Below are 13,232 nucleotides of genomic sequence, written 5' to 3' on the forward strand. Positions count from 1 at the left end.
ATTTCTCACCTTTGTTATATTGGAATCATAGAACAATGGACTGTACCTTTGGCATGTCTTATTTTGCCATAAATGTGTGTTGTTTTTGGTGTTCAACAACCTTGTGGAAGGCTGCAAATAGATAAGGTTTTAAAAGTTCTTTTGTAGTGCCTGTGATAAATGAGGTGATGAATGTGTTCTTTTTTAGGTTATTCATCTAAATGAGATTCAGAAGCTTCGGGAAGCACAAAGGAGAGAGGATGAGCATGAAAGAGGCTGGGGTAGTGGTGGGGAGAGCCCGGTAGATCAATGGGACCTGGAAAAGGGGAAAAGAGATGAGGAGGCGCCCAAGAGAAGAGAGGGTGATAAAGAGGATGATGTGAGAGGTCATGGGCGCGGAAAGGATGGAAGGTCTGGAATGGAAAGTGAAGTTCCTTTACTGGGCAGAAATTTCCCCCCTGCCCATGACAAGCCCATTTTAGGAATGCATGGAGACATTGACGAGAGAATCCAACCACCAGTTGGGGCACTGGTGGGTGGACTGGGACCACCATCAATGGACAAAGGTTCAATGAGGCCTAATATTATGCCTGATGTCTCCCACCAACCTCCTCACATGCACCCAACTCTTGGCCCTAGTGGCGCTCCTCCTAGTGGAACTCCACCCTGGAGTCAAGAGGGACAATCATCACTTCATGCCAATCGACGATGGGAAGGCCCTGGGCCAGTGGGTGCACCCAGTCAATGGGGTCATCACCCTAGCCACGGACCTCCTTTCTCCCAGAGTGGGGGTGTGGGACCAAAAACACCTGGGGATCTGTTGCCAATCAGGAGAGATTTCTCTGCTCCACCAAACCCTGGTGGCTTTGGTGGGCCTGGGCCCCGATGGACTCATCCCCCTCCAATGAGTGGGCCTCCGTTCCGAGATGAAGGGGGAGTGTACCACCATGCTCCTGAGCGTTTTCCAGGTCCTCCTCTGCCACCCCACCCTGGTCATAACCGTTTCCGCCTTCGTGAACTGCCACCCCCTGATCGTGCTGAATTGGCTGCTTTGGAAAATGATAGAATGAAGACTATAAATATTGATGGTGTGCCAAGAGAAATAAGATTTTATGGGGATTCTGCCATTATCATGATGGGATGGGATGACCCACGAGAACTGTGCTTCCAGGTATGAAATGTTTTCTTTATTAATGTCATTGCTAACGTATTGAAATGAAATAAGTAACTTTGTAATTCCTAGCACACTTTACTTAGAACACCGCCGAGGTTTTGTCTCAGATATAATCATCAGATGGTCTTCACGGAAGACAACTTTGTATATATACCTCCAGAGTGGGGAGGGGGGTAAAAGGTTAAAAAGTAGATTGGAAGGTAAGGGAATTATAGCTTTGGTGTCAATTGTTGGCTGTTAATGAGGGCTTGTTTGGGAGGGGGATACCCCCTGTTGGGAGCACTGCACGTGAAAGAGTGATAGATCTAGGAGGGGGAGTGGGAGGGACACAAAATTTCGTTAGCTATTTCATACTTGCAATGGATAAATTTTAAAAGTTCTAATTGCTCCAAAGAAATTCCATAAAGTTGCACCGGAGACAACAAATTTCATAAGGATTAAACTAAAACACAATAGGTTGCCACTTAGTGGCAGCAAATGCACATTCAGATTAATTCACTTTATTTATACTTAATAAGGAATATTATGGTCCAGTATGGAATTGCATCATATTTATGTATATCTATTGCAATATTGCATCTTGTGCAAGTTGACTGGTCCTCGAGCAGTTTTTCCCATGAATATCATTTTGCTAAACAATAATGTATGAATTGAATAACTTTGTGATTCGTTCTCCTGAGTACTTGACAAACTATATTGGTATTATTTTTACAGTGTTGATTATTTTTTAGTAATATCACTAACACTAGCAAGGTGGTACAATATACATATTTGCTGTGGTCAGTGTAATTGCTGTTGCACTTAACACCAGGATTCTGGTACAAATCATGAGAAACTGTACTCTTTTTGTGAGAAGGTAGATGCTGCTCTTTCTTTAACTCTCACAATTGCTCTATTTTGGTAGGTCATTAGTTCTATTTTACTGAAAAGCTAGGCATTGGTGCAGGTGACTTGGATTGAAGCACTCCAGTCTGCAATAAACTACTTATCTTTCCACAGAACTTCTTCTATACAAAATAATTCAACCAACCCAGTGCAGCCTATTAAAACTAATTATTGGATAGAATTTTTTCTTCATGCTCTCTTTAATGGACCTCGTCAATAGTGATTATATTTTAATCATTTTCATTAAGTTACCCACACTCCCATGGCTATTGATGTTCTTTCGTTTGCTTCCATGATTGCCCATGTTACACAATCTGAGAAACATCAAAGTGTTGGGTTTTCAGCTTTGGACAGTACAGTGTCCAGGTTGTTTGGCCAGCTAGGGCAAGAATTCAGATTGTATCTCCTAATTTTTCAATCCTTTCTTTTAATTTACGATCTAATTGCTGGTCTGGTCTTAACACATGAAAATCTAGACATGTTGTGTGTACACAGAACCAATCAAGACATTACAAAATTCTCACTCCTAAAAATTTCCATTGATTTTATTCAGACTATTTATGATTGTGAAAATATATTTCCATCTCCATAGGGTGGGACGAGACGGGTTACCTTTGATGGTGGATCGGAGAGCATTATTTGCTCATTTGGTGAAGGGCCTAGAGAAGTTCTGGTGAGTGGTCGACCTCATTCAGTGCGGCTGGGTGCGCCCACAAGAGAGTTATGCATTGATGGACGATGGTATGAATGCCACTTTGGGGGGCCTCCTATGGCAGTAGATTTAGATGGTAACAGGAGACACTATGTGGAATTGGCTGGTCCTCCTCCACAGGTACTCATTATTCTATATTTAAATTATTTTATCCATTTATATATTTTTATATTTTTATTATATGTTTATATTATGTTTTTGATTAACAGGTGCGAATTGGTACTGAACGACGCACTGATCTTGTTGCTGGAAAAATAAATCTAATCATAGATGCAAGAGAAATGGTTCCTATATTCCTAGATGCTAAGCCTCAATGCTTTGAAATAGAAGGCAGACCTCACACCCTTCGTTTTACTCATGCCCTTCGTTATGTAGTGATAAATGGCCGGTAAGTTATCATAATTTTTGTTTAAATCATACAAGTTGCTTGTTTTCCTACATATCTGTGGACTTGTTTAAGTAGATTTTACCTTTTTACTCAAAAGAGTGTACTTTTCTTCTTGATTAGTATGCGACTTAAAAGGTTATTCATGGTAGAAATGTGTATGGTTTTATACTAACATATAAAACATGTATGTTGGCTGTCAAGGATCTGCATATGTTGTTTTATATCTGCCATATTATGAGTAGCCGGTGCAATCACAACTATTTAATTTACAATGTGATTTCCTTTATTCTATAAAAAAATGTGCATTCACTTGGAAATGGTGTAAAATTAATAAACAAGGTCTTAATGATTTTTTTGTGTTCTATTGAAGGCAATTCCGGGTGGAATTTGGTGGACTTCCCATGCCAATTATTGTTCGTGATCGGAAGCATTTCATTCGGTTTTCTGTTTTACCACGCGGTATTATGCCAGGATACGTTTCAATCGCTGGCATGGAAGGTGGAAGACTTCCTTCTCCTCTTCCTCCTCCTGCTCAAGGGGCATCATTGGTGCAAGGGAATGTTCCTGTTGATGAAGGGCCAAGACCAATTGCTGAAGAAATTTCTTCTGACCATAGACGTGTGCCATTTGATTCAGTAATTCCTGAGCCTGATGACATGGCTAAGAGTGTAACTCCAGCTCATAAGTTTACAGGGCATGAACCAGCCATGCCAATGATAGGTGAGTAAATTTCCTTAAATAAGTGCTGAGTAATTAAATGGGAACTTGAGTAGAGATATGATGTCTCTATTAATTCTATGGTAGACTTTTCCCAAGAAATTCATGGTAACCCCAGGTTTTTATAAAAATTTGTAACATTTTTCATTTCTCTGCAGTCAGCCACACCATAGGATAAGTTTTAATGACAGCTGTGTATATTTTTTGACTTAAGTTTTTAGCAAGCAAGTCTTGGGCTATTAAGAATAATTTTGTCACACTAATGAAAGTTCTGAGTGCATACATAATTCATTTTCCCTAAAGCAAAACAACATGTCATTGCATCCTCAGCTACCAAAGTGCATCATACCAGTAATTTTATTATGCACAATACATGACTTTTGGAATGTTTTCATCGCAAGCTTTTATTGTGATTGAAAAGTGAACTTTGTAAATCATTTGTTGCAAACAATTGACTTGCTGTTAAGTTTAAATACTGATTTCTAAGCAATTAGTTTTGTGTTGTGGATGAATGAATTTAAGCATTTAATTAATCACACTTCATTTTTTCTGAAGGTTCTGCATCCAGAGGTAGGATTCAGCATGGTAGCCGGAGACCATTTGATGATCACTTGCGGCACACACGCAGGCCTTCACCAAGTAGGGGCAATCTTCCACCTCATTTGCGTCATGGTAATAATGAAGGGGGTAATGCCTTTTTGCCTCAGCAAGGAGCTCAGCGTGGAGCAACAAATGTGCCTCGTGAGTTCCTGATTTTTTTAAATCTCAAAACTGAAAAAAGTGTTGAAGATTGCTTAACGTTTTTGAACTTATTCAAGTCATACCACATTACTCATGTGAGTGAAAATAAAAAAGTATTAATGCTTTTTGCTGAGGAGATATGATATGGTAAAAAACTTGAAGTACTGAAAAAACCATCAACACAGTAATCAACCGAAAGGTGGTTTGGTAGATCATGGTAAAGTTCACCAAGTACTAAGCTCAGCAGCATTTGAAATTAAAACATCAGGGTAGGGTGGGTCACTTCCTTTCCCTGTGCTGGTTATTCCTTTCCAAGAAGATCTGGAACCCAAGCCCAAGATCTAGTCCCATATGTGATTCACATATGGGACTAGAGACTTTCTACAGGAATTATTGAAACTTAGAAAAAGGATATCTTTCTCTTTGGTATCTCTTGTTTAGTGCTAATAAATCTTAAACCTTCCATTTTCCCCATGGAGTGCTAATAGATAATGAATCCTCTCTTGAACAACTTTTAAATTAAGAAAAAAATTGAAAGGCTCTATAATAGGTTCTATGAATTATGGGGCAGCACCATAGTAGTTATAAAGTTTGACATTGAAAGGTAAAATTTCTCATAAAGAAGGATGAATTTTTTGTGTAAAAACCTGTGAAGTGATGAAGAGGTTAGAACATTTTTACAATATCCCATTTTTTGCCAATACGCATTATCAGTTGGGCATTCCCTTTTTATTTTCTTCTTTTGCATGCCTAAAACATCCATTGTTTCTCAAGGTCTACATCCTGTTTTTTAAACATGTTGTTGTTTCTATGTTTGTAAACAGAGGGACCACAGCTGCCTTTGGAACTGCTTACTAGTCTTATGCCTGTTTCGGTTGCCCCAGCCTCTGGCTTTAGTTACCAAGTCCAACAGGATACATCTTCCGATGCCACGAAAAAGGAGTCTGAGACTACTACATCTGAAGCAGCTGGTATGATTGAAGTTTGTTCTATAATTATTAACATCGTTATAAATATTAAATCTTAGATAACTGAATTTTTTTATAGAAAAACAATTTTAATGGACCAACATGCATAATATGACTCCATTAATATGGTTGAAATGGAGCAAATGTGATAAACCTTAGCTTGCCATCCTCATGGGATGATGAGATTTTACGTAAATTATGGGTTCAGGAATGTAAATCGGAGGTTTTAATTGATTAGATTTATGTAGAGAGCAGTCTGGCCTGTAAATTATAGGATTATGTAAATTTAGGGTCTGTAAGTTAAGGTTTTACTGTAGCCCAATTTGGCAGGGATGAAGTCGTTAACTTTTTGTTAGCAAAATATTCATTTAAATTGTATTGTTAATTGAGACTTATATTTTGATTGATAATTTAATTTTTGTTACAGACTTATTTTGTGCAAATTTTATTCTTTTGATTTGGCAAAAATATAAGATGCATATTCTGTCTAATATGAATGGTAATATTTAGAAAGCAATGATGAACTTAAAATATTTTCAAAATAATTGCACAAGTTTTAAGGCATTATATCTGACTTTTCAAACATTTTGCCTCTTTATTTATATTTATTTCCCTATCTCTCTTATTGTAGCAGTTGCTGAAACTTCTGTTGTGCTGGCTAAAACCTTGCCAGGTCTTGGTGGAATTGACATTAATGTTGAGGCTTTGTTCCAACGGTTAGTTGCAACTGGTATCTTGCCACAAGCAGACAATCCTTCGGCTGATGCTAGTAAGAAAGAAGACCCCAAAGCTAACTTTAAGGCTGATTTTTCACCAGAATGCCTGAAGTCGTGAGTATTGACTTTGTACATAGTTTGACTAAAACTTTTGTTGAACTTGAGAATAAGTAATTACAATTACTTTGGGTGAAAGTGGTTTGATAATATATTTAATGGTTGGATTTTCATGTATAGCTTATCCTTTTCTTGTATTTTAGACGCCACTCTGGTGTGATATCTGCAATTTACACTGGTATCCAGTGCAGTTCTTGTGGTGTAAGGTTCCCTCCAGAGCAAACTATGAAGTACAGCCAGCATTTAGATTGGCATTTTAGGCAAAATCGCCGTGATAGGGATAGTGCCCGCAAAGCACAAAGTAGGAAGTGGTATTATGATGTGTCTGATTGGATTCAGTTTGAAGAGATGGAAGATCTAGAGGAAAGAGGTAAATGTTTAAATTTATTTACTTTGTTATAAACTTATAAAGTACTTTTGGCATTACTTAACCATTTGGTATGTATTCCATGAGCTCTCCTTTTTAATACCTAGTAGATAGTAGAAGACTAGATTGGCCACCCAGTAACCCAAAACTATCAGCAATGGAGCAAAATTTTCTGGTGTTAATTGTTTTAATCATTGAACGTACTTAGACAAATGCTATTCACATATTTTAAGATATTAGTTGTGATTTGAAAAATGCATTCATTCTATGATAGGCATTTTTTTGCTTTGCAAAGCTAAACATGTTGCTTCTTGTACAAAAAATGTTGTTTGACTGGAGAAAATTTTAATCACAAAATAAATTTTCTCTTGAATTTGCCATAGGACAAAGGAGTTTGTATCATATGTAATTTTAAAATAAATCTCATGTAAGGAATGATCCGAAAGCATTTGGCATTGTGTAAGTATAAATTTGTGCTAATGTCCCATGCATCATGTGAAAACAAAAATAAAACAAAATCTAGGAAAAATATTTCCAACCAGCCCAATTATTTCCCTCTTCGTGTACACATGAAAGCAGTGATAATTCATCGGCCATAATTTCTCTTTTAATGCTTTCTATTTTCCCTTGTACAGCTCAAAGCTGGTTTGAGTCACAGGGTGTGGCAGAGAGTAAGGATGATCGTGCAGGCACAGGGACAGGGAGTACAGCAACTGGGAGCAGTAATGCTGCAGGAACTGGTAATGATGAAGCCACTGTCCTCAGTGTTCCTGCTGGGGAAAAGGCAGAAGATCAGCACTGTGCTGTTTGTCGTGAGGGCTTTGAACAGTTCTACAATGAGGAGAAGGAGGAGTGGCATTTGAAAGATGCAGTTAGGTTTGAGGAGAATACCTACCATCCTGTTTGCTATGAGGATTATAAAGTAAGTTGTTGTTGAACTTTTTTATCTTAAATACATAAATTTGACACCTGAGAATGAATTATAGATGCTTTCCATTTGAATTATCTAAAAAATGTTGAATTTCTATGCTTTCACTTATAATGATTTGAATTTAGGTATTCATTTATGGTAAGCCAAAGCTGAATTTGTTGTAGGAATTGTTGTGGAGTAACTAGAACAACTTGTTAGTGACATTTGTGAAAGTTGTTTTCTCCCTCAATACAGTATATTTTTCTAATCAAATTTCCTAATATTTCAATGCATGTAAAAAATTGGATGTACGATTTTATAATTTCTTCTGTTTTTTTACTTTTTTTTCCTTTTAGTTTTCTGAATATTTTCACTTTTTGAAGTATGGATGTAATATGTACTTCCTTACTATTTGGAACAGTTTTCAACTTTGTTTTTCTCGTAGATGTTTCATATTTTCAAAGATTTTGATGGCAAAGGTAAACTTTTATTTCAAATGGCAGCAATAGTATCATGTGTGTTACAAAAGAAAATACATTATTCCTTAAAAAGCTAATTTCACACTTTTGGGCAACATAGAGATGAATAAAATGAGTCAAATCCCCTAATTCTTTATTGTAATGACCTGGGTTTCATCAAGTTACGATATTTTCAGGTAAAGAATGTTACATGGTGTAGTATACATGTATATAGAAAAGAGAACTGAAGCGAGAGGTGGAAGGAGGTGGGGAAGAGGATTAGGAAGGTTGCAGTTGGCTCGAATTGAGCTTAAACAAATCTGGCTCACTGTAGCCTTCCTAAACCCCCTCTTCTTCACCCACCTCCCTCCAGGTCGCTATGCTATGTATTCTATGTCATGTAATATTCTTCACCGTAAATGTCACCACGGAATAAAACCTGGGTCATAATAATGAAGTATTAAGTGGATTTAACTGCCATTTTACAACTTGTCAATGATGGGTAATATGGACATAGTAAAGTGGACAACAATTTTCTGCATTTAAGTGCAAGTCAAGTCAAAGGTGTCTTTGTAGTGATTTTCTGCTAAGTGTAGTCTCACGTTGGTAGCTCTGAAAGGTACATCTACATCTACATCTACATAATACCCCGCAAGCCGCCGCAAGGGCGTGTGGCGGGGGGTGTTAGGTCACCAACCGTAAAAACGAAAAATACCACATGCAAAAAACAACACGGAAAATTACACCCCAGCAGCGCACACACTCATGCAAAACTCCCTCCATCCAATACTCATGCAAACACATAAACCGCCAAACAACAAAAAACTGCACCCCAGGATACAGCACGAAAGCCATCCTAAAACACGCAAGCCAGGACAACACAAGCAAGAATGTGAAACATCACTACCACATGAAAATGCACCACAAAACACTCAACCCCCCAAAGAGACAGTAAAAGGAAGGGAATTCGACCCAACGTTGCAGGTAGCAGGAATTTCCCCCCGCGGAGAGGGACGAGGGATTGAAAGGGAAACTTAAAAACAGATGAACAGAACACGAATGAGGTCATTCGGAAAGAATGGGTTATTATAACAAAACACATAAGGTTAGTGGAGGAGCATGCATTTAAGTAGAACTAATTATTTTTTAGACACTGAAGGGTGGCAAGTGGAATTTTTACTATCTATAATCCTACAGTTGCTATCCCGTATTGTCCGTGGGAAGAAGGAGTCCTTGAGTCGGCTAGTCCTGGCATCTATTTCCCGAATTTTATATATATGCTATGATATGCTATGATATGCTATGATATGCGATGATATGCTATTTTATATGGTATGCTATGATATGCTAAGGTAACATTGTTAGCCTGATTGGATTTAAATGCCTGGCTTCTTGTGTTAAACGTTATTTATTTCGTTACCAACAGTATGTCCATCAGTTACAAAATTAAATTTGAACATACTTGTTTTCTGTTTGATTGATATCACTTCTTTTTTTCGCAGAAGAGGGAGTAAAATGATTTTACCAAAAACCACCTAAACACTGACTAGTGAATACTAAATTGGTCAGAGATATATTAAAATGCCAAAGTTACTAGACAGTATTTATACCTTTTATCCATATTTGTAGTCATGACTTGACTCTTAAAAGTACATGCACTATACATCGGAGAAAGAACTAATGTAATGATATAGCATATTTCATATGGATAATGAGATGACCATTTAACTGAATTTCATGAGAATGAAGTGGTTAAAGAAGTAGGGCTTTACTGCATGATGAATTTTGTACCATTAGAAAGTGTTTTTCTGGTAGGTAATGGGCATTCTTCCATTCTGCTGACGTATGAAAAAAGTAGTTCAACTTCTAGTAAGGGCATGATGAATATGAATGATAATAATGATTTTATATGGTTGGTGTCTTGGTATGGAATAATGAAAACAATAGAAATGCATAAAAATTCCTTTAAACACTTGCTTAAGGTCAGTTGGGCAACAAGTGACAGCATTGGCTCATGAATTTACTTGACAGAACTTCTCCAATTGTCAGTATTAGATCAAAACTCTAGGAGAATCCTGAACTCTTTAGGAAAGATAATTTTTATGTTATGGTGAGCAGTGCTTAGCTAAAAAATGATTTGCTTCACTTAAAAGATAAACTTTGAAGCTTTCAATTAACTAAATAAACATGAATGTACGGTAGTGCATGTGTAGTAGTGGTGATATTATTTCTCTCAAATGATATTTCTGACTTAAATATATTTTACTTTCGTTCAAAAATGATATCAACAAAGTTAACTCAATATCTTATAGTTAAATTTTCATTAAGGTTTAGGATACTGAAATTTAAAACTAATGTATTAAAAATAGTAGATGCTAAAATTTAGACAAATATGTTTGTAATTTGACTTATTTGTAAATAGGCGTCTCTCGAGGCATCTACAGAGGAGCCTGCTGAAGGAACTGAAAACAAAGAGGGAGATAAGGAAGAGGCAGAAAAGAAAGAAGATACCCAAGGAGAAGATGCTGAAGAAGCTAAAAGCACAGAAGAAAGTGAAACCAAAGAAGTTTCTGAGTCTGATGACAAGAAGGCCGAAGATGATGCAGCTGAACCAGGGAGCACGAAAGGTAAATTTATTTCAATCATTGTATTTTGTAATAGTTTTGGTTATTTACTCATTATTTTATCCTGCTATACATTTATCCATTGCATTTTCCCAGAAATAAGCATAGGAATACAAAAATTTCAGAGTGTAAAGATCATTCGTCTTGCCCGTGATTCAAACTTGAATCCATTGATGTCCAGCCGAGTTCTTTTTGTGCAATGAAATTGTTGCATTGATATGCATATTAGCGGATGACTCCGTTTAAACTTACTGTTGCAGCATCTCCCACAGTTTCTTGTAATTTTAGGAAGATGTTATTATTGAGAGATAGTAGTTTAAACAATTGAGTAGAATTTGCCATTCTAATAAATTTGTCTATAAATACAGTAAATGCAGTATCCATTGCTGCATCAGTAGTACTGAAAATTTTACTAAATTTTATATATTTATGTGTCATAATAAGATAATAAGGCACTTTTTCATCTCCACCATTAGAAATTGGCAATGCTAGGTGTATAAGATATGATAAAATGATTGAAAAAATAGTGAGGTGATATGAAGTTCAGTAATTACAAATAAAATAATAACACTTTTCTGATCCTTGGTTAAGAAAATACTCATCAGATCTTAAATATGGAGTAAGGTTTTGTACGGTGTGGAAACATGGTCATTGAGGCAAGATGATGGGCATGGATTGGAAACTAGAAATATGGGTGTGGAGAAAGATGGTAAAGGTGAAATGTTCAGAAAGGAAAAATAATAAGGAAGTGCTAGGCATGGTGGGGAAGGAAAGGGGATTATTGGGGGAAACCCAAAGGAGGTAGGAAAGATGGACAAAGAGCATTTTGATTGCAAATGGGATGTTGAAGACTGAGAGGAATGGAGATCGTTTGGCAAAAGAGGAATGGTTAGAAACAGAATAGGTATGTTGGATGGAATGAAGGGAGGAAGGAAATATGTAATTATGCATATATGTTATTAGTATGTGATGATTTACATTTACAGGAATCAAGTTAATTTTGTAAGACACAATTTCAGAAAACAAAACCTTTTGCTCAAAAGATAAGAAAAAATATAGGCATTATAATTTGTTATTTGATATGGCATTAGAGTGACGTTTAAATTAACTGAATCTATGAGATGGTGAAGGGCTAAGGAAGCCATGTAGTACGGATGGGTGATAGGGGCATAAGTAGAATGTTTCCATTTGATGTAACCACAATAGCATTGGCTACCGTTGCTAGACTAGAAGATTTATGAAGGTGAAGTGCAGCAGGTCTCTCACTAGAATCACTAAATACATCAAATTTGCCAAGATGAAATTAGAAAAATGAGGTTAATTATTTATTATATTCAAGATTGATGTATGCATTGTAATAGATTTCAGGCAAAGCTTCTTCTTTTTTACCAGGAAAGTTATAAATTTCAATTAATATCAAATACTTGAAATTATTTTTATCATCTTAAATAAGGTACTATTGTTGTTCTTTTAAGATTTTAAATGCAAATGAACAATGATTTTTAATATAATTTTTAATATAGGTCCCAGTTTTGCTTCCCAAATGAAAGTCATTAATAAGATGACGAAAGGTTTGAGGAATGAATATTGATCATGCTATTTTATTTTGGCTCTACTGTATTTTTTTAGGTAATGATTGTGCAATGGATAATGTAAGCAAATCAATAAAAGCCTATTTATCTGGTTTCTCACCAGCTTCAGATTTGTGAATTATCATGTCTAGAGATTGAAGTTTCAATAGAAAATCATTACACTATTACTGCTGCCAAGTTTGAAATGTTATATAATTAACAGTACATGGAAGTGAGCCTAAGAGGCTTCAATGTAATGTCTATTTGACATTAGACGTGCAAGAAATAAGGTGAAAGTTTCCCCCTCACCTCCTTAATGTGGCAGATATCTGGGCTTTTATAGTGTTAAATAATGTTTTAGATCTTTGGCAATGTAGGGTATCTAATCAGTCATATCTACTTGCTTGTTTATCAGTCTTGTTCTTAAATACTGTGACATTGTATACTAATCTTAAATACTGCATGTTTGTTATACCAAAGTTTACTAAGGTTTTCAGCGGTTGGTAAAAAGTATCTTCTAAAAAGCATACATATTATTGTATGTATGACTATATTAGGTCATAGAAATATGCCATTATGTTTCTAATGAAACTGTTTAGTTCATTAACTTACCTAATTATTTAGTGTTTTAGAAGAAACTCAAAAGTAACTGTAAAGTGAATTGGAAATGTGAAGGGAAAATATCAAGCTCATATGAAAAACCTCATGGTTGATCAATGGTTCAAGATTTGAACAGTATTCTCATGAGACCTCATTTTCATTGAAAATACATAAATTATTTCATTCCTTGCTAGCAGGAAGTGGCTGTTAGTATCCGATGGATCAGGATATTTTGTATATTTACAGCTTCACAAGTGTAACTACTATTTGGTACTTAATAGAGGTAAATCTTGATCAGGTGATTT

General features: G+C 36.1%; 1 protein-coding gene across 2 annotated transcripts in view; it reads left to right on the forward strand.

Annotated features, from left to right (window-relative positions):
• Window positions 1–13,232, forward strand: part of Pcf11 (Pcf11 cleavage and polyadenylation factor subunit) — a 58,372-nt gene that overhangs the window by 25,099 nt on the left and 20,041 nt on the right. Inside the window, exons 10-19 of one of the 2 annotated variants that reach the window (XM_071596432.1) lie at window positions 188–1,150; window positions 2,631–2,870; window positions 2,960–3,138; window positions 3,509–3,858; window positions 4,411–4,596; window positions 5,421–5,567; window positions 6,196–6,394; window positions 6,541–6,767; window positions 7,400–7,686; window positions 10,555–10,759. In XM_071596432.1, coding sequence (XP_071452533.1) covers window positions 188–1,150; window positions 2,631–2,870; window positions 2,960–3,138; window positions 3,509–3,858; window positions 4,411–4,596; window positions 5,421–5,567; window positions 6,196–6,394; window positions 6,541–6,767; window positions 7,400–7,686; window positions 10,555–10,759 — 2,983 coding nt within the window. The remainder of the gene's footprint in view (window positions 1–187; window positions 1,151–2,630; window positions 2,871–2,959; window positions 3,139–3,508; window positions 3,859–4,410; window positions 4,597–5,420; window positions 5,568–6,195; window positions 6,395–6,540; window positions 6,768–7,399; window positions 7,687–10,554; window positions 10,760–13,232) is intronic. The other variant, XM_071596433.1, reaches the window with a different exon arrangement.

This window comes from Hetaerina americana, unplaced genomic scaffold, assembly GCF_022747635.1.
Source record: "Hetaerina americana unplaced genomic scaffold, ioHetAmer1.1.p SCAF_8, whole genome shotgun sequence".
NCBI classification, from domain to species: Eukaryota; Metazoa; Arthropoda; class Insecta; order Odonata; family Calopterygidae; genus Hetaerina; species Hetaerina americana.